This window comes from Tiliqua scincoides, chromosome 2, assembly GCF_035046505.1.
Source record: "Tiliqua scincoides isolate rTilSci1 chromosome 2, rTilSci1.hap2, whole genome shotgun sequence".
NCBI classification, from domain to species: domain Eukaryota; kingdom Metazoa; phylum Chordata; class Lepidosauria; order Squamata; family Scincidae; genus Tiliqua; species Tiliqua scincoides.
In genome coordinates, this window is record NC_089822.1 from 13,769,331 (window position 1) to 13,793,537 (window position 24,207).

The 24,207-nt window shown below is 44.7% G+C and overlaps 1 protein-coding gene across 1 annotated transcript in view; it reads right to left on the reverse strand.

The window, feature by feature from the left end:
- Positions 1–24,207, reverse strand: part of PDZD2 (PDZ domain containing 2) — a 188,905-nt gene that overhangs the window by 35,003 nt on the left and 129,695 nt on the right. Inside the window, exons 5-10 of the mRNA XM_066616956.1 lie at positions 22,106–22,273; positions 7,819–7,939; positions 4,874–5,019; positions 3,120–3,239; positions 1,948–2,062; positions 19–92 (exon numbers count right to left, since the gene is read on the reverse strand). Coding sequence (XP_066473053.1) covers positions 19–92; positions 1,948–2,062; positions 3,120–3,239; positions 4,874–5,019; positions 7,819–7,939; positions 22,106–22,273 — 744 coding nt within the window. The remainder of the gene's footprint in view (positions 1–18; positions 93–1,947; positions 2,063–3,119; positions 3,240–4,873; positions 5,020–7,818; positions 7,940–22,105; positions 22,274–24,207) is intronic.

Consider the following 24,207-nt stretch of genomic DNA (forward strand, 5'->3'; position numbering starts at 1 on the left):
GTCTCATAATTCCGTTACCTTAAATGTTTGAATGGCCTCCTGGTGGGTCAGCCCCTGTAAGGATTCTCCGTTGACTTCTAAGAGTTCATCCCCTGGTAACCAAAAGCAAAATCTACATCAGCATTTAGACACCAGATAAAGAGCTGTTCTTAGAAACATGAGCAAGCCTGGGGGCTTCCTCAGGTTTCTGGTTTATTACTGTATATTGTTAAAAAAACCCTCTTACTGCTTTCTGTTTGTTTTCATTTCATGTTCCCATTCCTTTTCTAGTTCATACAACAATGAATTAGCATAATGTAAAATATTCCACAGCTGTGATCTTTAGCCTACTCGAAGATATAAAATGGAAAACACTGAGCACTTCAATCTAACTCTGTGGTTTTCTAACCCCTGGGAGCCCAGGGGTCACCTGGAAGGAGTTTTCAGGTGTTCCTCAATAGGGAGATCTCTGATGGCGAGTTGGTTTTCTGACTGGTCTTAAACTTATCTTTCCACGCACTGTCAGATGATTTAGGGGGCAAATGGTGGCTGCTAACCCCTGCGCAGAAGCATAGCTATGGGGGAGCTGTGTGGTAAGTATTGCAGATGCCTCAATGTGCTGTGTAAGCAGCCCCTTCCACTTGCTGTGGGAGCCATTCTAGGCAGTGGCAGTAATGTGCTGCGTGTTGTGATTGCTGCCCAGAATGGCTCCAATGGCGAGTGGGTGGGGCCATTGAGGCGTCCGCAATACATTCCACACTGCACATCCCCTCCATAGCTACACTACTACTCCTGGGCAATGGGAGGAGTTCTGCCCCTGCTGCAGCTAGCAAATGGTGGTAAAATAAGGTAAGGCACGAGACGGATTTCACCCCTTCTTCCACATACCTTTCTTACAGAGAACTTTTGGGAAAGCCATCATTAAAATAAAGCATGCAAGGGAGAGGAAGAAACATAAAAGCCACCTTGGTTTGGCATTCCACTAGCACCAAACCCATGACTTCCCAGAAAATAAAAATAAGTAGATTTCACCTTTAATGCTCTACACCAGTGGTTTCCAAACTTTTTAGCACCAGGACCCACTTTTTAAAATGACACTATATTGAGACCCACTAGGTTTACCAGACTTAAGAAAAAGATCTAGAAAGAAATATTTATTTATTTATTTATAAGTAATAATAACCAGAAAAAGACCCTCAAACATTTTTCTCCCTATATTTACACATGCTTCCAAACTGCAGGAGCTCAGCTCCTTGCAGGGTAGTTAGCAGCTGTCTTGCAAACTGCAGGAGCTGAGCTCTTTACAGGGTAATTAGCAGCTACAGTATCTGATTTTTGAATAGCTTCAGGGCTTGAGACAGTTAGTTATCTGACCTTTCCATCACACTTTGACAACCCACCAAAAACCAGGTCGCAATCTGCCAGTGGGTCCTGACCCATAGTTTGGGAACCACTGCTCTAAACTGCTCTACACATATGTTTCTCCTACTTGTAATGGAGCTGCCCTGTGTGAGATGGTCATCCCCACATCATGCTGGTCCCTGAAAATTTTAATCAAGTTATTGACACCAGCAGGCTGATCTTTCCTCATGCAAAAAGAACATGCAAGGTGAAGCAAACCACACTGGAACCAGAATGGGCTTAAAGTCTACCCACTTTCCTTGTTATGGTCCCAGTCTTGAACAGGGCCCCCTGTGTGTGCTGTTGTCTAATAGTATTACCAGAGCTAATGAAAGCTGTATTCCCTGGACACATAGCAAGCTGCCAGCCAAGAACAGGTAAGCAGAGAGAAGGCCTCCAATAGCAGCTCACTGCACAGCTTTGTCATGGCTTCTTCCTTCTCCCTCCTATGCTTGGTCCTGGGAAGATGTGGAATAGTTACAACATGGACCATTGCCTTGGCCCTTCCCTGCACTCACACTGGGAAAGAGTGGAGCTGGCAGAAATCTGTCCTCTTTGCTCCCATACCTTCTTTAAGTCTGCCATCAGCAGCTGCAGCTCCACTTGGGAAAATTGTCTTCACAAAAATGCCCATGCGTCCCCGAGCAGAATCCTGCCCTCCCACAATGCTGAATCCGAGACCCTGCAGAGCAATGTAGAGAGGATGGGAATGAGAAGCATGAATAGGTCTTAACTATATTACCACTTATTCCCTATAGATTGTCCATTAGATCAAGTATCCAAGATGAAATTTGAAACTACTGAGCTGAAACTGTGGCTGTGAAATTATTTACCAATGTTTGAATCGGCATTCAGAATACCCAAAGGTACATGTAAGAGCATATCCACATGTGGCCTATGTGGAATACAGCATATATTTTTACAGGACATTCAGACCACTAATAGGGCTTCAAGCCCACAGCATATGACCCTTAGCTTCCCTATTTCCTGGGATCTCTTCCCAGTCCTCAACCTGCCTCATGAAATTTTAATCCTTGTTAAACTGGCAACCCTCTCTTCCCTCACATAAGCTGGTCTGTAAGCTGCTTTGTCCTGTGAGTTACTGAACCCTCTGAGCTATCGCACCAGGCTCAATCAAACAATGCCATTAAGAAATACAAGACTATACGGCTAACATAAGAAGAGCCCTGCTGGATCAGGCCAAAGGTCCATCTAGTCAAGCTTCCTGTATCTCACAGTGGGCTGCCAGATGCCTCAGGGTGCACACAAGACAACAAGAGAACTGTATCCTGATGCCCTCTGTTGCACCTGGCATTCTGAGGATGCCTATTCAGCCTAGGAAGTTGCACATACCCATCATGGCTTGTAACCTGTGAGGGACATTTCCTCCAGAAATTTGTCCAATCCCCTTTTAAAGGCACTAAGGCCAGATGCCATCACCACATCCTGTAGCAAGGAGTTCCACAGACTAACCACATGCTGGGTAAAGAAATATTTTATTTTGTCTGTTCTAACTCTCCTAATGCTCAATTTTGGTGGCTGTCCCCTAGTTCTGCTATAGTATTAACAGAACTAATGGCAATGATAGCATCTCAGAACTGGCATTAGGTATGTTGGAACTGCTGTGAATACCATAATTTTTTTTTTTTTAAAGCTAGATATTTTGCATTTGTTGCAGTTTACTTATTCCCTTACCGTTGCACAAACTGGCAACAGATATTCAGGTAAAATACCCTTACCTTGCCCTGCCCCTTCATCAGGACAATGTTGGAAATAATAGAAGGCTGGGTGAGTCTCCAGGGGTATTCTACTTGAGCTGCACTCAGTGAGCGTGTTGATTTCTTAACAATAGGGTACTCCTAAGAAAATAAAATAACAGTAATAATTAGAAATGAACCAAAACAGCTTTAACTGTTTTGTTTTCCTAAAAGTTCCCTCCATTTTTGGTTAGTGTTCTCTGTCTAGTTCTTCTAACATTCTTCAGCTTTTGATGCCTTCAACTGTTTTTGAAGGATGAGCTAACTCGAGAACTGTTCAGTTCCCTGGGCAGAAAAGAAAAAATAAACAACCTTTGGGACTTTGCTGCAGTTTCACAAAAGCAGAGTTTTCTGCTCAAGATGTGAACAAAAGAAGAGAAAAAGTTTAGATTTTGGCATTATTTTTGACACAAACCCTTCACATTTATGAACATAAATAAACTAAATAAAACATTTGGCTCAGCTTCACAGGCCACCACTTTTTCCAACAGCACTACGTCAAAAACACTTTCTGGTGTTGCTGAGAACATAGTGGCAGAACCACATGTTAGGGACAACATGAGCATAAAACAGAAAACAGCATCCCCATGCCAAATTCCCCCTTTGTGTCCACCATGGGTAGGCACATTTACTCCATTGTGTGACATTGTTCTGCACGATTTCCAGTCCTCTCACCACCGGGGGCAGCCAACGATGTAGAAAGGGAGTGAAGTAACACACAAAACAATGCCGTTATATAGTCAGCATTCCTAAATATTCCAAAGGGGAAAACTCCGCACAGGAATACTGTAATCTAAGCAGCATCCTTGTGTCACCTATAATGTGAACATCCAGCCTAAGAGTGGCCTCAAAGGAGCAAACAAAAATCCCATTATGTCTCCAAAGCAGCTAGGCAGGTGTCTCTAGATGTTCACAAGCAAGGCATACAGGGATGCGTATGTTCTGGAAAGGGAGAAGGGCATAAACAGACTGTTGGTCCTAAACTAAGTAGGACACAGTTCTTAAGAGGCACATTCAATTATGTGCCTCAGGACCCGATCCTACCCCCCACCAGTGCAGCTGCCAGAGTGTGTGCGCCATAGGCTATTGGGGGGGAGGGGGTTACCAGATGGCCCAGGAGAGGTAAGTGAAATTTTTCCTTACCTTCTCATAGGCTGCCTGACCAACAATAGTCTCCTTGACCTACACCAGCTACTTTGCAGGTGTAAGTCTGAGGAGACCTAGGGGGCGTTTCGGGGAAGGGAAAGAGGGATAGAATCTCAGCTTTACATGCATTCAGTCGAATGTGTTTCGGGTCTGTACTCTCAGTTGAAAACACTGGGATTCCCAGCCATGGGTACACCCCTGTGCGTACAGAGTTGTGCACGTAGTGAGCCAATTCTCACCGTCAGTTGACTTCAGGTCTGGTGTAGCACCAGTAGGCTTGATTTCATCTCCCTCCATGTATTCACTCAACTCATTGAACCTGATCTGGTCCCTGACAGATCCTGGTCCCTGACAGCTGGTGACACAGTAGAGATTCAGGTTAGGCTCAGATAGTGGCTAATGGCAAAGATGCCAGCACACAGAAGGAGCACATGCAATTGCTGCCATGGCAATTCAAGATATCTAATCTTTCTAACTTTCCTGTCTACCCATCTATCTATATGCATGCAAGGCCTACAACAGTTAATGTGATGGGGCTAAAATTGGGGCTTGATGCCCACGGAAACACAATAAACTGTGTTCTCTCACACCTGTCTTGTTCCGGTGTCCAGATGCTGGGGAAGAGAATGTTTTCTGCCTCCTCGGGAATATTTAATTGCAATTTCATAATTCACATCTCCATTTTCCACTGTCAACTCGTCATCTTCTCCCACAGATTCTAAGCGAGTTGCTGCCCCTGAGGGATAGCCAGAGACGCTATTTACTACATATATATCAGAACATCTTTTAACATCTGTCAGCTGTGATAGAATCAGGTGCATTCTTTTAACATTTTGCATGCACATTCAGAAATGACTGATGGACACATTTCTTAAACCGTATAAACAAACTATGATCTATTCTATAGGCAAATGCATGCACCGCATTAAAATGCGTAGCAATCATTTACAGAAGCAATTGATGCAAGTCATCATCCCCAAAACATTATCTGGGGCTTAATCCTCAAGGTTTGACAGTGGCGTGTTTCACTGTAACTAAACAAGATTGAACTAAAGCTGAACTGATAGCACAGTAGTGATGACCAAGAACTTGCCAGTCCTTAAACACAGTTCTATGCAGGGCCAAAGCAACATTTGAGAGGAGAGGCACTACAAATTTGTAACATGGATCTCTTCCCACGCACATATCACAATTCCATTCCATATGTGCAATCTCATAATCCATGAAAGGTACAATCAACTACAGGCATCCACCCATATCCATGGCGGATCCTTTCCAGCTCCTTCCCGCACTCCTCGCAGATATGAAGAAACAGAAGGTAAAAGATACTGGGGAACCTATAGGTGCAATGCTTCATGGTCCCCTACACCTGCACCTCATGTGCCTATTACCTTCCGTTTTCTTCCTTAACAAGCAGTCATCTTTCTTCCTTTTACAGATGCTGCAAGAGGAATGCAATAGGCAAGCAGCCTGCATTCTAGTTGGGAGGAGACAAAGCAAATGTTAACAGGAAGCAGGACAGTTCCAGCTTCCTGTTAACATTCTGATTATGTCCTCTTTGCAAGCAGGCTGCGTGCCTGCTTGTCGCTTTCCTCTTGGAGCCTCTGTAAAAGCAAAAATCACCACTGTTTATTAATGAAGAAAAACGAAAGGTAATGGAGTGGAGGGCCACAGGGGCTGTGGAGAACTGCGGATAACTGAAACCATAAATACCAGATCCAGGGACATATGACGACGCATGTATTATTTTAGCCATGGGTCCCGATCTCCAAAAAAAACATGAGACATCATAGCACTGCTCTGTCTTGCTTTTTGTAAACCTCCTTCTGAATATGGTGGTGCTACCTGTCAATTACCTGTCAATCTTTTGAAAGACTGAGACTGGAGTTGCATGATGCAACCTGCAGTTTTGGTTCATTATCATTTGCCACAGATACGGGCTATATACTGAAACCATTTGCATCATGTTTTTGCCCCTGCTTGGTGCACTGCCTGAAGCAGGCTGCAGAAAGGCCTCGCCTGTTTTGAAAAACTGGAGGATTAAATTGCTTCCTTTGGCTTCTTTTCGTTTCCTTTGCTTAACCTCCTCGCATTTCTGTATGCCTGATTTGCATTTATGGCCACCAGACATGTCAGTATAGTGTGTGGAGGGGCAACTGGGTGTTTACTCACAGGTACTCTGGTTCTGTTAATTCTAACAGCAGCAGTGACCTCCCACTGTTGCTTGGATTAATGTCCACTATGGGGCACTGCCCGTCCCACCTACCTACGCACAAGAAACTCTAGGACTGTTAGTCCTTGAGTTAGCATGTCACATAGGGAAGCCCAAATCTCTCTACCACTCAAATGATGAGTCCTAGTTTAAATGCTGCCCAAGCACACTCTATTCTAGAAAAAGGCCTGGGCCAGCAGCTCACTCTTCAAAATGTGGTTTATTCTGCTCTGCTTCCAATTGGCTCCAGAAAAGCTCACAAGATCTGTACAAGAACCTCCTCAAGCATAATCCACTGTTTAGCCTTTATATTTTTTTTTCCCCACTAGAGAATGAGTCTGAGTTGGACAGAGTTGGGCCCCAGTAAAGGGAACTCTGTCTTCATTCCCCATGCCTGAACCCTCACTGTACACAGAGAAATTGTGCTCTTTTTCTTTCTTTATAGCCAAACAGCACTGAAACTGTATTGTATGTTTGTCAGCCTCTTTATATGAATTATGGCAGGGGCAAAAACAGTGGTTCCATTGAATCCCCTGTCCTACTGAACAGATCCCATTTTTATCCTGCCTTTCAAGTCTTACAGAAAGATTTGCCAAGGCAGATTCCAAATTAAAACACCATAAAACAAACTAAACAAGTGTAAAACAGCAAAAGTAGATTAAAAACCAAATGCAAAATAAGCAACAAAGCACAGAGTAGGACAGTTCAGAGCAGGACAATTCCATAGAGCAGCGAGAGCATCTTACAAACAGAACGAAGTTCACCTGGTATCAAGTGAATGTCTCTGGGGATGGACTTCCATGGCTGACGTGCCACCAAAGAGACCTTGTCCCTGGTCACAACCCGCCTTATTTCTGAAGGTAGGAGAAACTGGAGAAAGGGCTCTAGACAAAATCTTCATGATGAGACAACTTTATATGAAGAAGATCCTACAGTTTTATATTTTCCAGTTCCACAGAATATAAGAGGCAATTTCATTGAAACAGCTCTTTGGCCTCTTTTAGGCTCTGGTTTGTGTTTCCTTGCAAGATCAGAGCACAACTATGAATGCGGAAGCTCCTTCAAGATATAGCTGATATTTTGTCTCGGAATGTAGCCCTTGTTTACTTCCCTTTGGTACAGACTAGTCTGCAGCTGTTACTAGAGGTGGGATGTTTGTGCATTGGGGTAAAGCTTCACTGAACTGGCTACCCTCTCTTTAGAAAGCTCCTTTGATTTTTTTAAAAATCTAGTCCCAGACAGAAAAGGGGCTATGCCAGTGGACCAGGCCCTTCGGAGAACTTCAGAGTCACTGATTTACTCATTGGATGAGGCCAACAGTACCTTGGGAACGACTCCTATACTTCAAGATGCCACCACCTAAAGTTGGACTTTGGCAGTTTTCTTTGGATTCTCCTGCCCCAGCAGGATCTGGAGATTTATCTGTCTCCATCATGTCTGGTACCTGAAGAAGAAAAAGAAGAGGAAAAGAAAAGAAAATATTTGAGAAGCCAACCAGCTTGTTGGAATGGATTAACTATTATTTGAAGGAAACTACCAAACAGGACCCCAGGCAAAGTAGGACTCCTTGCTGTAGCATGAAAACATAAAGGGATAGAAACATGGATCGTATCTGTCCATCACAGATACGACTATGATGGACAGGACTCAGGACTCAGGACTCAACAGCAGTGGTGGCACTAGGGTTTGTGTCACCTGGTGCAGGAGGCCAGTGCATCACCCCCATGATGGACTGTGTGTGAGACAATGCCCTGGGAGGCGGGTGTGGTGATGCACCATTGCCCCACCCCACTGGTTTTTTGGCTATAACTTTTGACAGAATAGAGATATTTAAATGCAGCTTGTTGCATTGCATTCTGCATGAAATTATGCATTGAAAGATATGTAACATGATGGCATAATTTGAAAATACAAAGATTTAAAAAATTTTGGTCACTAGTGGTGTCACACACCCCATGCGCAACACCCTTCCCATACCCCCTAGTGACACCACCACTCAACAGTACAAACAGGACTACTATGCCAGCAAGAAGAGCAACTGTATCCCAAATGATCAGGAGGTCAAATCAAGGTGAAGTGGAAAGCAAGGATGGCAAACTGCCTCTTTGTATGAATTGCAGTGGGGGCCAAAACAGAGGTACCATTTAATCCCTTGGCCTTCTCTGCAGAGCATATGACTCTCAGCATAAGAAACAAACACAGGAAGCTGCCTTCCAGTGAATCGCATCCTTGGTTCAGCAAGCTCAGTGTTGCTGGAAAGAAATGACTATTCGATGATTATTATTACTATGTTGAAGAATACAAGAGATGCATGAAATGTGACAGCGCTAATTGGTTTGCTGAATTTTTTGCCTGGCTCCAGATTTCTATTTAAAAAATCACAATTGGGCACAAAGCTAATTTAGATGGCTGTTAGGAAACACAATATTGCTATTTAAAAGGCATGAGCCTTAGGGAAAAGGCCTTCCAGATTTCACAACACATAAAGTTTATTGGACACATTGCAGCCATTCTACTTTCTAAAGCACCTAGATTTCTTCCTGTTCTGAAAATAAACAGAGAGCCTACCCCATTAAGCGCCTAAGAATTTCTCATGGGCCACAGTTTGTAATTCTTGGCTGTAAAAATGGGCTTAGTGCCACCACTTAATGAAAATGCACCTCTGCTTTTTTCTTGCAGTGATAAGCGAACGCACCCTTTTTACAGACTCTGCCATAGCAGTAACCATGCCATCTCAAGTGCTCTTGCTTTCCAGGGAGTGAAGCTTACTCACAGTTTGGAATTCCGACCACTAATTTTAAACCGTGATTTTTCAAAGACTGCACTGGGGAACTCTGGGATTCCCTGGAAGTCAGGACCAGTTAAGGCAGGCCAAGGTATAGGCCTTCAATGGCAATGTCCTATGTGCAGTAGTTCAACCAAGTAAGAACCAAGCTGCTAACCAAACACTCTCATGCAAATACACGCCTGTGGTTTTCCTTTGTTTTTAGGAAATATGCTATCCTATTAGTCAAATTGCCCAAACCTACACCAGCTATATAGCTTGCACAAACCTGAAGAGAGCCAGAGGGTGCGGTAGGCAGAAACATGGGAGATAAGATCTGGCATACGAAACTGCTGTCGGATCCACCTGACACATCTCCAGTTCCTCCCTTAAAACATCCTATTACTCCCCCTCCCTGCCCACGGCCTGCTCCTGCTGCCAACTTACAGGCACCTGTGGAGCTTTCTGGGACTGTTGCCATGTGCACTGCACCTCTCGCCATTTGCAGCATTGGCCTGGCAGCATGGCAGCAATCTGGCTTTCATGCCATGGTAAAGTGCCTTAGAGTGCCTTGTAAAGTTCCCACAGTGCAAAGCCTCAATAGGATTCGAGCCAAAGTTTCTGGTAGCCTTGCCCATTCACTGTGGATGCTAATTAACAGGAAATTAGTGCAGCACACCATCACAAGATGGGGAGTCAATTAGAATGTACATGAGTTCTACCCAGCTGCAAGTGAATAGGAGGTGACTGTCTCCTCAAGCCATCTGTACTTGGCACACAGAGAGCTGCAAATTGCTAGGAGGGAAGTTGTTAGTTTCTTTCTTGACTGACTGAATTGTTCTTTCTGGAGGCTAACTTTCGAAGGCCGACCTGATGTTGTTATGGCAAACTGACCAGTGCCTCTACTGTGTCTGCTTCTTTAGTCCTTGTAATAATAGAAATGAGCTTGCACCTGGAGTCAACATCTCCCTATCACCATTTAGGCCACTAGTCACAGTTTGAAGCAGGAAAACTCTTCATTTGCATGTAGGAGGTCTCAGGAAAAGCCACATCCAACAGCTCTTAAGGAGAAGCCTTTAAAAGTTCTGATCTGTTGACTTAGCATTTCCACCTATTCAGAAAAATCACAAGGCAGTTCCAATGACTGAATCTTTATCTTGCTTCCTGATCTTTTCTTCTGACAGGCTTGCAAATAAAAGGCTTCCATCACATGCCTTTCTAAACAGGGAACATTGTGTTTTAAAATTTGTGCACACATCACCCAGGGGAGCCAAACATTAAATTCCATGGCACCACTATGGGAAGATTTCCCCAAAAATCTTGTGTCCATCTCCACCATATGACCTTGTAGCCTCTTGCAAGGAGTGGTAATTCTTAAAGAAGCAGGCCCAACACTCTTTCAGGTGGAAGCAAATAATATTTAACTCCTTTTTTCCTTGTCAATTTATTATTTTTATAATGCCAGCTCCACAAATGGCGCTTTACAACAAATGCAAGGCAGATCACTCCTCCTTGTCAAGCATATGAATTCATGAAGCTGTTTTACACTGTCAGGTTACTGGTCCATCTAGAACAGTCTAGCGGTCTTCAACCTTTTCTGTGCCACAACCCCAACAAATGAATGCATGAATGAATAAATGAGACTGGGGTCCCAACATTGATCCCATCCCCCTCCTGAGACCGTATCCACCAACTCACTGCCCCCATTACCATTTATTCCTCACCCCTGTTCTGCCCTCCCAACACTGTTCAATGTACTCAGATATTCTTATTACAGAGAGCAGAAAAAGTTACCATGAAGCCTGGCACAAGGTAAAGCTATTTCAGCACAACTGCTAAGAACCTGAGCAGGTCTGGAACACCATCTCCTAGTACCTCAAGGGGTACACCAGATTCTTCCCCCTTTATCTGGTGGTTCTCTGGTCTAGTGGTCTTCACTCCATAACTGAGGCAGGTAACCTTCTCAGGTGCCCCTCCCATGCACAATTCCCAATTTAACAGATATTACACAAGCCTCCTGTATCAGACCACTTCTCCCTATTTGTTGCTATTTCTGTTTGCAGTTCTCACATTAATAAATGTCCAGGCCTGAGCATAACACAAGGAACAATACAGCCAAGTTCATTATTTTTACAGGATTGTTATTTATAAAGAACCCCTGGGGGCTGGGGATAAGAATAGGCCCTCAGTTTGGCTGTACTTGTCGTAAGAGGTGACTAAACAGCCACTGGGTAGATGGGACTCGTCAGCCTGGGAAGGCAGCTCATCTGAGAGAAGGAAAACTCTGATCCCAAACCTCCACTGCCTTGTGGCGACATCCAGTTATGGAAAAGGCTTCAGGAGTCAACCTCGAGGCAAAATCCGGAGCCGGAGTCCCTGAGGCAGTTCATGGCTGAACACAGTCACATTCTGGCAACTCCTGCGACGCCGCTGGAACTAACCGTATTGGCCTCTGCCTTTCCATTGGACCATTTCAGCAATGTTGAGAGGGGGGATTTGCTGCATGGGTAACAGCCTATCCTCCATACCTACTTTACCCAGGCTTCGCGCACTGGAGAGGACACTCTGTTGCAGAACCACCATTCAGAGCGTGACACCATAGTCTTCCGAGACTGAAGGATGCCAATCCCCATTATTTATAAAGCCAAAACAGAAGAAAAATGCTAGATGAAGTAGCCCTGTCTGAGTAAACTCGCCCATAGACCTTTCATGTTGAGAAATTCTGCCTTGTGCTATCAAAGGTAACTAAAAATGGAAGAATCGATCCCAAGGGATATTTCTGTATGACATTTTTGCATCGTTCATTTACACCATGATGGGCTGCAAGGAAAAACTGCAATGTAGCACATTACATTCGGAAATGATCTAAAGGCCAATTTTCAAATTATGTAGATGTTTTTTGAAGCGCAGCATGTCTAAAATACATTTTACCAGAGCTCAGTAGGGATTGGATTGCAGGCAGCTGCACAACTTTTCTAGAGAAGCAAAGTGCAGATGTGATCAAGCAACACATCAAATGAAATTTTGCTGCTATGGTATTTCTAGTATCATTATGTTAATCACTGCTAAACTATGGAGCAAGCATTCATTTTACTTTAATCATGCACAGAGGTTCTTCTTTGTATAAAGGCTTTTGATTTCCATTATAACTTGGGACAACGTCCACATGGCCCAAATAGAAACAAGGGCATTTTTGGAAAAGGTTTTATTTAGGGAAGTACAGAAGGTCATCGGGCTGGGCTGTGCATGGTCAGACCCAAATCCTGACATTCTCGTCCCTTGATGTCAATTGATGGAGGTGGAAGAGCTGAAGTCTGAAGAAGGCATTTCCTCTGCTGACCAAATGCCCAATTCTATTTGGATACCACACTGACATCACATGGATGTCACCCATCCTGGCAACACCACCCTAACGACCCTGTCCTGGCAACACTGATGCCAGTGTAACAAACGCCAAATGCCAAGGTTTCATCATGCCTGTCAATCACAGAGTCTGAAATTGCACATCTTAATGACTTTCTGCAGCTGAAATGGATACCAAGGCCTGTGTGTATGTATGCAAAGACTGGCTCACATATTATCCATTTTGTTCCCCTACATTCAAATAGTGCCAACCTATGTTTGGCTTGGTTAGATAGTGTCATGGAGACAATGAACATGAATTTGGACAAACTCCAAAAGTTAGTGATAGACAGGGGGGCCTGGCATGCTGTGGTCCATGGGTTCAGGACACAACTTAACAACTGAACAACAACAATATGCCTGGCTATGTGCATGCTGTGTTTCTACCGTGAAGAAAAAACTAACAAACAACTTGCAGCAATAATCCATGGATTTGCACGGTTCTCCATTTGAATGTTTTATTAATGACAGGCAAAACTGCTTGCATGTAACAGAAAGCATTTTGCAAATTAGACCTGAGGCGTTTAATTTACCAAACCCTTAAAGGGAGCAAAAATGTTGGCCAACAGGAGGGAATGGTGAAGTAATCCTGACTCTTTCACAACATGTGCAGTCCCCTTATGGGCTCACATTCAATTAACCACCAACGCACGGTAGTCTTGCTGCAACTGCATCGTAAAAACATATCAATCTCCATTAATCAACAGGGACAGTGATGCACCGTGGCCCTATCACATGATTACTCCATAATGTGCCTGAGCACATTTCCACAATCTGCACTTCAAGTCCATTGTCAGCATTATAGGAAACATACCCAAAATCATACAAAGATCATAATCCTTATTGCAATGCACTGGTCAATTAATTAGTGAACAATTTCATTACGCATATACCCTGCTTCTACATGGGCCTTTGCATGTTTCCCACCCAAATTGCTGATTAGATTACATCTGCTTGGTTTCAGGAATTCTGGAGGCTCTAGCGCCCCAGACCGTTGTTCTACTTAAAAGAGGCAAAGTGGTTCCCAAGCTACAAGTGGTTTCCCAGCCCTATGAAAAAACACAAAACAAAAGGATTTTAGAAGAGAAACAATTCTTTGACAAAAGGCTTCCTTTACTTTCCATGAAATATAACTACATTCCACAAACCAGGGGGAGTTTTACAAATAATTATAGAGCAGAATCCTAAGACCCAAGAGAATCCTAGAGGCCCAAGAGTGATTGCAGTGTTGTCATTTCCCCCCCCCCCCGTTTACTTGCTTATGTTTCTTAGTCTCATTACAACATCAATGCTTTGCTTGAAGATTCCTGCTCCAGAGACATATAGTTCAAAATTATTTCTGTCTTCTGCAGTACTCCAGATGCAACTGAGCAGATGACCTGCCCTATATTTAGCTGGACCAGGGGTGCCCAAGCCCCGGCCCTGGGGCCACTTGCAGCCCTTGAGGATTCCCAATCCAGCCCACTGAGAGCCCCCAGTCTCTAACAAACTACAGCCCTCCAGAGACTTGCTGGAGCCCACCCCGGCCCAACACAACTGCTCTTAGCGTGACGGCCAACTGTTCGACCTCTCGCGTGAGCTGTGGGATGAGGGCTCCCTCCACTGCTTGCTGTTTCACATCCGTGATGCAGCAGTGGCAGAAAAGAAAAGGCCGGCCTTGCTTTGCACAAGGCCTTTATAGGCCATGAGCTATTGCAAGACCTTCATTCATTCATATATGTTCCATCTCAAATGTATTCATTTATGTAAATTTATTCAAATTTGAAATGTTAATTAACTTTTTTCCCAGCCCCCGACACTGTCAGAGAGATGATGTGGTCCTCCTGCCAAAAAGTTTGGACACCCCTGAGTTGGACCATTGGCCCTTGTAGCCCAGTAGTCTCTGCCCTGGCTGGCAGCTGAGCTCCATGGGCACAGGTAGCAGTCTACCCCAGGCTTGGCTACCTGAGTTGCCAGAAATTGAAACTGGGACCCAGGGATGGCCCTTCAAAACTACCTAGGGCTGGCTGGTTTTCAAAGGCCTTTAGCAAGCTGCCCTCTATAGGCCCCCACCTACCTGAGATGGATCCAAGAGAGTTGTTCCGCCATCACCACATGAGGTTATGGGCACAGGGCTGATATCAGCAAACAGCTGTGAGCTCTAGGCCCCTGACAGCTCCCCACTGATGCCGAACCTGGATGGTGGCCCCGCTGGGACCGTCTAGTAAGAAATAACGCTGCACAGTGGTAAATGCATAAACATTCCTAAGGATCAAAGTAAAGAAGCTGGAACAATGCAGTTATGGAGATTTACAAAAGACAAGGGTTCTTTTAAGCCCAGTTCCGTGGCATGCTTCTGCCAAAAACATCAGCAGGCTATGCGCCAATACAGTCCTCTCAGATCCTCACACAAGAAATGGCATTTAAACTTTAACTGAGGACATCCTGTTTCTGTTACTAGCAACAGGGGGATTACATCTCAGAAGGACCACACGAACTGCAGGCGGAACATTCATAACATTGAGATGAGATGAGATGAGACGAGACGAGAATTTGCTCCACTAGGCCTACTACAAAAACAGACTTTGCAAGCATAAGAGGGCAGCTGCAAGGAAACTTCTATGCCATTTTAGCAACGAACTAGAAGTCTGGAAGAAGTTTGTTTTCTTAGATATTTTGTTTGTTCCCTATCTCCTTCCACCCACACAGGCCCTCCAAGGTAAAGTGCTATTGAACAGTAATAAAACCTAAACTATTTCATCATAAATACATTAATATACAAAAGAAACCAAAATCCAGCGAAGAAGGTGGCATTAATGTTCTTTCCACACCCCCTGCTCTTCGTCCTCAAAGGTCTAATGAAATAAAGATTCCTTTACTTGCTAAGTACAACGAGGCCTGAGAGAAACTTTTGTGACCAAATTGTGCATTGGGGGAGTTACGGGACAGGATGTAGCTCAGAACTAGTGAATGTGCTTTACATCCAGATGGTCTCAGGTTCACTAGCTCTGCTGCTGCCTCATAACAGCAATACAAAAATATGCTTCTATTTAGTTGTCAGGGGCAGATGTGGCCATCTTGAAAGTGAGGTCCCATTTGCTTGCTAGCCCTTGGGTAGGTCAGCACCTGGAGACTAAGCCAGCTACAGGTAAGTTTACAAAGGCAGCTTCCTCTCCAGTGCTTCCAATGGGAGAACTCTTAGTGTGGACCAGACTGCACAAAGATATCACCTAATCACATGAGATTCATCCCATGTGAAACTGCACACACAGGGCACAGAACTCAACTGTTCCACATGCACAAGTGCTCTGTGATGGAAACAGGGATCCTGCTTGTTCTACAAAAGAGTGAAAGAGAAGAAATTTGAAAAGTTTAACAAAAGTCAGAAACATGTGGTTTACTTAAAAAGTAAGACTAGCCCAGTGGTTCCCAAATTTTTTTAGCACTGGGACCCACTTTTTTAAATGACACTCTATCGGGACCCACCTAGGTTTACCAGATTTTTAAAAAATGATATCTAAAAATAAATAATATTTATTTATTTCTTATAACCAGAGCCTCAGATATTTATCTCCCAGTGTTTGCACATGCTTGCAAACTGCAGGAGCTGAACTCTTTGCAGAGCAATTAGCAGCTACAGTATCTGATTTTCAAACAGCCTCAGGGTCTGAGGCAATTAGTTATCAGATCTTTCCATCACCCTTTGGGAACCACCAAAATCAGGTCGTAACCTATCAGTGGGTCCCAAAGTTTGGGAACCACTGAACTAGCCAATTCTAAAAGGGGAGGAGACCATTTAACAACAATATCAGTGTTTTACAAATCACTCTGGCACTCTTAATAATTGCTCATTATAGAGAATAATGAAACATAAAGACTTTTTTAAATGCAACCCATTTTGTTGCCTTATGGTATAAATTTTATTGGCTTGGATTATTATTTTGGAGGTTTTCTGCTTTCCCTTTCACCTTTGTAATAAAGAAACACCTTCCTTTCAAACTGCAGTTATGAAAGTAACACCAATAGGCAGAAAAGTTAAATAAACTGGAGGGGTAGTATTTCTGTTAGACTGCAGTCTGTCTCCAAAGCAATTCTGCTTTTCTGTACACCTTCCTGAAGCTGACTACACTTTGGGTGAAAAATGCTGAGTCAGAAAGAATCTACCCTTCAAAACATAGTGCAGGAGTTGCATACAGACTTGTATACTGTTTCATTCCAACTATTTCTATGACTGAGAGGGAAATTCTAGGGAAACGTCCAGGATCAACTGAGGCACAGCTCTAACCACATCATAGCTGGTCCTGGTGTGCCTGTCTTTTCCCCCTATAGCTAGTGTGTACAGATGACCTAATCTGGATCAGGGCCATGGCAGGAGATAAGGGGGCTTTAAACTTAACCTCTCAATGGTCATGAGGTGGATCAGGGCAATTTTCCCATGCCACTTACCCTGGAAAAATCTTTCTACTAGAGCCAAAAAGCTCTCCTTCCATGATCCAAATTCCAGATCTTCTCTACCCTAACATGCTACTTATAGGGGGGAAAGCATATCAGGACCAATCACATCATTAAAGTCATGTCTAGTTTGGCTCTTACAGGGTCACATTCCAAATGAGGTCATAACATAGGAGACTTTTATCTGCCTATTTCCGAATACACAGGTAGAGCAGGCAGAAGGCACTTGGACAGACAAAATTAGTCATAATGCAGCATAATTCCCCTGAAAGCCACATTGCACTTTGCAGCCTCCAGGCTGCTCTCCAAACATGAACTGTCCCTTTCTCAAATTCAAACCTGCCTCCTGTCCTCCTCTCTTATTATTTTATTTAAGGGATTTAAATGCCTTTTTTTTTTAATCTGTTGGGCAGCCCAATCCTACCCAAATCCCCTCCCCCCCAGCACACACCACCAGAGTGTGCATTGCATCCTGCGGGGCAAGGGTAGTCCTGCAGGTCTCCTTTGGGTAAGGAAGCATTTGTTTCTTTGCCCAGAGGTAAGCACTCACTGCCCCATTGGGTCTAATTCAGATCTGGGCCAGCGATTTTACCTCTGCAAACCCAAAAGGACCCAGGAACATAAGAACATAAGAACAGCCCCACTGGATCAGGCCATAGGCCCATCTAGTCCAGCTTCCTGTATCTCACAGAGGCCCACCAAATGCCCCAGGGAGCACACCAGATAACAAGAGACCTCATCCTGGTGCCCTCCCTTGCATCTGGCATTCTGACATAACCCATTTCTAAAATCAGGAGGTTGCGCATACACATCATGGCTTGTACCCCATAATGGATTTTTCCTCCAGAAACTTGTCCAATCCCCTTTTAAAGGCGTCTAGGTTAGACGCCATCACCACATCCTGTGGCAAGGAGTTCCACAGACCGACCACAAGCTGAGTAAAGAAATATTTTCTTTTGTCTGTCCTAACCCGCCCAACACTCAATTTTAGTGGATGTCCCCTGGTTCTGGTGTTATGTGAGAGTGTAAAGAGCATCTCCCTATCCACTCTGTCCATCCCCTGCATAATTTTGTATGTCTCAATCATGTCCCCCCTCAGGCGTCTCTTTTCTAGGCTGAAGAGGCCCAAACGCCGTAGCCTTTCCTCATAAGGAAGGTGCCCCAGCCCCGTAATCATCTTAGTCGCTCTCTTTTGCACCTTTTCCATTTCCACTACGTCTTTTTTGAGATGCAGCGACCAGAACTGGACACAATACTCCAGGTGTGGCCTTACCATCGATTTGTACAACGGCATTATAATACTAGCTGTTTTGTTCTCAATACCCTTCCTAATGATCCCAAGCATAGAATTGGCCTTCTTCACTGCCGCCGCACATTGGGTCGACACTTTCATCGACCTGTCCACCATCACCCCAAGATCTCTCTCCTGATCTGTCACAGACAGCTCAGAACCCATTAGCCTATATGTGAAGTTTTGATTTTTTGCCCCAATGTGCATGACTTTACACTTACTGACATTGAAGCGCATCTGCCATTTTGCTGCCCATTCTGCCAGTCTGGAGAGATCCTTCTGGAGCTCCTCACAATCACTTCTGGTCTTCACCACTCGGAAAAGTTTGGTGTCGTCTGCAAACTTAGCCACTTCACTGCTCAACCCTGTCTCCAGGTCATTTATGAAGAGGTTGAAAAGCACCGGTCCCAGGACAGATCCTTGGGGCACACCGCTTTTCACCTCTCTCCATTGTGAAAATTGCCCATTGACACCCACTCTCTGTTTCCTGGCCTCCAACCAGTTCTCAATCCACGAGAGGACCTGTCCTCTAATTCCCTGACTGTGGAGTTTTTTCAGTAGCCTTTAGTGAGGGACCGTGTCAAACGCCTTCTGAAAGTCCAGATATATAATGTCCACAGGTTCTCCCGCATCCACATGCCTGTTGACCTTTTCAAAGAATTCTATAAGGTTCGTGAGGCAAGACTTACCCTTACAGAAGCCATGCTGACTCTCCCACAGCAAGGCCTGTTCGTCTATGTGTTTTGAGATCCTATCTTTGATGAGGCATTCCACCATCTTACCCAGTATGTATGTTAGGCTGACCGGCCTATAGTTTCCCGGGTCCCCCCTCTTTCCCTTTTTAAAAATAGGCGTGACATTTGCTATCCTCCAATCTTCTGGCACCGTGGCCGTTTTGAGGGACAAGTTGCATACCTTAGTCAAGAGGTTTGCAACTTCATTCTTCAATTCCTTAATAACTCTTGGGTGGATGCCATCAGGGCCCGGTGACTTATTGATCTTTAATTTATCAATGAGGTCTGAAACATCTTCTCTTTTAATCTCTATCTGACTTAACTCCTTGGTCAGGCGGGACCGTTCGGGCAGCGGTATCTGCCCGAGGTCTTCTGCAGTGAAGACAGATGCAAAGAATCTGATCAGGAAGGCAGATCAAGGCCAGGAAGGGGAATAGGACAGCTGCCGCCAAAACTGCCCCTCTTCTGCCTTGATACGTTCCTGCCCCACCCTGCTCTCTGCCCTGCCTGCCCTGTTCTGTGCCCCACCTCTCTCCTGCTGCCGCCACACTGACTCACTGATGCTGGGGGTTGTTGGCAGGCCAATGATGTGCAAAACAGCATATTGCCATTTGTAATAGCCATAAATAACTAGTTCTGGCAGTGCAAGGCCCCAAAAGTATACACCCTTCAGTCTGGTCTTGACCCCTCTTCCAGAAGGTGGGTGTGACCTGCATTCCTGGCTGACCTTCATTCATTCATATTCATTGTAACAGTCCAATCCTATGCAAGTCTACTCAGAAGTAAGTCACATTATACTCAGTGGGGCTTACTCCCAGGTAAGTGTGTATAGGATCGCAGCCTGAGTCATGGCAGGGCAGCAGTGGTATATATAATAAAAAAATTTACACACACACACAATTTATTAAGTGTCTATAACTGGTCACTGAATAAAAGGCTCCGAATTCATAAAAAAGGAACAGTGAGTTGGAGGAAGGCTGGGTATGTTCTTGTTTATAATGTAATAAATTTTTGTACTGTACAAACCAAAACAAAGCCAAAACCTTTGCAACACTGTAAAACTCCAGAAATGCCTTTTCCCTCCCCATAAACAGATGGTTATCATTAAGAAGAGTGTTAGTTTACACACATTGAGTGATGTTTCAGCACCTGCAGGAAGCTGTCTCTTTGTACTCCTTGCAGCCCCCACAATTCCAAGCAATGCAGTTTTTAATAGGGCTCTGCTATCCAAGCTCACTCGTGCTGCGTCCAAGCCATATGCTTGTTGTCAGGCAGGAATCCTGATAAAATCCTTACTGTTTGTGAAAACACATTACCATTGCTTCTTATACAATTATGTTATACCTCATGCTTGGAAATCCCATTAGACTAATATTTGGATCCGTGCCAAAGTCTAATTAATTGACAGGAAAGCAACTCTCTGGTCAGACAGTCTGAGCAGGCTCACACGGCAAGGGACAAACCTGCTCCTACTCATGGGAGAAACCAACAAGCCCAAGTGCAAAGGCCATGTGGATGCGATGCCCTAAAAACTGACCAACCTCTTCAGCAAAGTAGTGCAAGTTCTGCAACAAAGAAACCACCATGTTGTAGCCTGATTCATTATGCAAATTCAGCAAATGTAAGATGATCTGAAGAGCCCTGCTGGACCAGACTGAAAGGTCCACCTAGTCCAGCTTTCTGCTTCCTACAGCAGCCAGCCAGATGTCTCTGTTTAATCCCACGCAGCAGGGCTTGAAGGCAAACGTGTGCAAGATTTCACGGAAGTTGCATAATTTATACTGCTTCTGTCAGTTGGGGGAGGGGCAAGGAACACACTTTCAGTATATCTTGATAACTAGGAGGACTAGAAACTTTCTTTGTGCTTTAAAAACTGCTGTGTTGCTGAAGAACCAGGGGACATCCACTAAAATTGAGTGTTGGGAGAGTTAGGACAGACAAAAGAAAATGCTCAGTGCGTGGTCGGTCTGTGGAACTCCTTGCCACAGGATGTGGTGCTGGCGTCTAGCCTAGACGCCTTTAAAAGGGGATTGGACGAGTTTCTGGAGGAAAAATCCATTATGGGGTACAAGCCATGATGTGTATGCGCAACCTCCTGATTTTAGGAATGGGTTAAGTCAGAATGCCAGATGTAGGGGAGGGCACCAGGATGAGGTCTCTTGTTATCTGGTGTGCTCCCTGGGGCATTTGGTGGGCCGCTGTGAGATACAGGAAGCTGGACTAGATGGGCCTATGGCCTGATCCAGTGGGGCTGTTCTTATGTAAGGGCCAGAAGCTCTGCTCCATTAGACAACATTGGCACTCAGGTCCCCCAAACACAGCTTGACTTGTAGAAGGATTTGTCTCCAATCTGTCTAGAGCAGCTAAATTTTAGGGTTGTTCACACATTATGCTGTACCTAGATACAGAAAATTTATATCCAGGCACAATTGTCTGTGCCCAAGTATGCATTTTCATGTGAATGAGTATACTTGGGTTAAATTTTAAGGGTGAACAATGGTTGTACCTGCATTGAATGGAATGTGTGAAAACTACCCAGGCACCCAACTGGAGATTAACATGTGAATTACCCTTTTGTGTCCCTTGATTAGACTGCTGAGGTTCCTTGCTTTAATCAGAGTTATGAATAGGGTTACAACAGCACAGCAGGTACTGCCACAGAGGCAGATACTGCCATAGCTGCATACACTCCCCCCTTCTGATATTCAATATTTTTATCAGAGTCTGCTAAAAGTTGGGAACCACTGCTTTAAGTGCACTGTGGCACTCTCACAGGGGCTTCAAGGAATGTCCCTGGTGGACTCTCCTACCAGCTCCCCCCTCCCAGGCACCACCATCTTGGATCTCACAAAATCATGATATTTGGGTATCACCATTTTGGATCTCATGAGATTTTGTGGGAACCAAGATGACGGTGCCCAGCTGAGCCCTGAAGAAGAGGCCGTGGGGGTGTCACGACCCAGGTAAAATTGGGAACCACTGACTTACAGGTTCCTGGACTTCGGGCACCGGGTTCTTTCCGCTGGCATCGTCCTCCTCTGGTTCTTCATTCTCTTTATTATCAGTCCAGGGAGCTGCATCTTGAACGGAGCAGGTACTAATTAAGTCTGGCAAACTTGTGGAAGGATAACTAAGAAACTCCTCTTCTGCCCCTTCCTGTCAGAAACACAATCATACCAATAATAATTAGGGTGGACATAATATTTTACAACATATATCAGCTCACTACGCTGCCCCAGGGAACACAGAACAGCCACCTTGCTGAAGCTAAGCATGCCTGGGTCTATATGGAAGAACCATGGAGGAACCCCATGCAAGATGCCTGGAGTTCTGTGGTGGAAAAAAGGCAGGATATACATAAACACATAACAAAAACAACAGCCCTGTAAGATATTAGAATCACATTACAACTGGTGCATGGATGCTGACAGAGATGGTGGTTGATGGCAACTACATACAAAGCACATGGATAGCCATGTTTGGTCTGTAGGGCTCCCATGCATCTAGTGATGACTTGGTCTGAAGTAGCCAGTCTGCATAACCACTGTACACCAGAGTGCAACCTACTCCCATTATCACAACAATGCGGTTTAACTGAGTCTTGACTAAATAATTCTTTTTACACATTAGTCATCCAATGGTCCTTCTGCCTCCCTGGCTGCTTTCCTGCTTCTGAGGAACTTATACACATTTTTCATTATTCATTTTTATAGCTTTAGCTATTTGCTCCTCAGAGTCTTTTTTGGCTTGCTTTGTTTTAAGTTTACAATTATCCAGAGCTTCCAAGTTTCAGGGCTCCCCCCCCCCCTTTTCTAAACAGCAACTCATTCTTTTTGGTTCAAAAGTACAAAATTACAAAGCTAAGCTTATTTGCAAATAGGCACAAGAGATCCCTTCTAAATTATGCATAATTCAGGCTACAATGATATACACCAGTGGTTCTCAAACTTCCCGGGAGTAAGTCTCCTGAGGTAAGTCTTGGCAGGGAGGGGAGACGGTAGAGACCATAAGTGGTTTCCAATTGCTTATTCTTAGTATTTTAAGACTTGGAGAGCCCTACAGAGGGCTCTGTGGGGTTCCCCACACCTTCTGGAGGCTGCTGTGCTGACCCCCTTGGCCCCTTGCAACAGTATGATACTGGGGATCGCATCACTGCCTTTCCCCTTAAGGGGCCAGAAGCCGATCTCTCACGCTGGGGTTTTGTGATGCCCCAGTTTGAGAACCTTAGCTATACACACTTACTTAGGGAATAAGTCTCATTGAACTCAATGGGGCTTACTTCTAAGTAGACTTGCAGAGAGTCGCACTGTAAATCACACAAGAACAAAAATAAGATAATGACAGAAATAAACAATTTAGGGTGCAACCCTTAATTTGCACTGGAGCAGGCAGGTCAACTGGCCTGCGCTGTATCCAGCACAAGGTACGGGGTGGCTGGAGTGCAACTCAGAGTAAGGAGGTATTCATCACCTTATTCCATGTCACGCACCAGCCACCCCATGGGGCTACTTGGTTCTGTGCCTGTGAAATCGCAGGTGTAAATCTGAGCAGCCGTGTGTAGCACTGCCGGGCTGGCTGGGAGGGGGGTTAGGATCCATCCTAAGTTGTCGAGGTCAGTCCCAGCCCCTCCCAGGCCTGGTTCACTCACTTGCCTGCCCTCCTCCCACCCAAAAACACCCCCATTCTGCCCTACCGCCACCCTCTTCAATGCCCTGTACTGGACTGCCTTGGCCAGCAGAAACTCATCTCAGCTGGGTCCAGATTTAGCATAGGGGCACTGGCACGTGTTCTTACGCCGCTATACCAACTCCTTAGGTGGCACAAATGTGCTTTACTGCACATTTGCTACACCCAGAAGGCAGCATAAAGGACTTGCACCAGCTCAAAAGTAAGTTTGGATTGCTCTGCTAATGTTTGTTTTCTGTCAAGACAGGAAAGTCGCATGTCTCACAATGGACAAGATATGGTTGGACAGATGAATTTAGGGCCAAACTACATGGAACATTAAATGCATAGTTTAGTCTTCTGTCTTTTTATTAAGAACTTAAATAGCATTGTGGGGGGCAACTGGAACTGTGGCATGCAAGGGA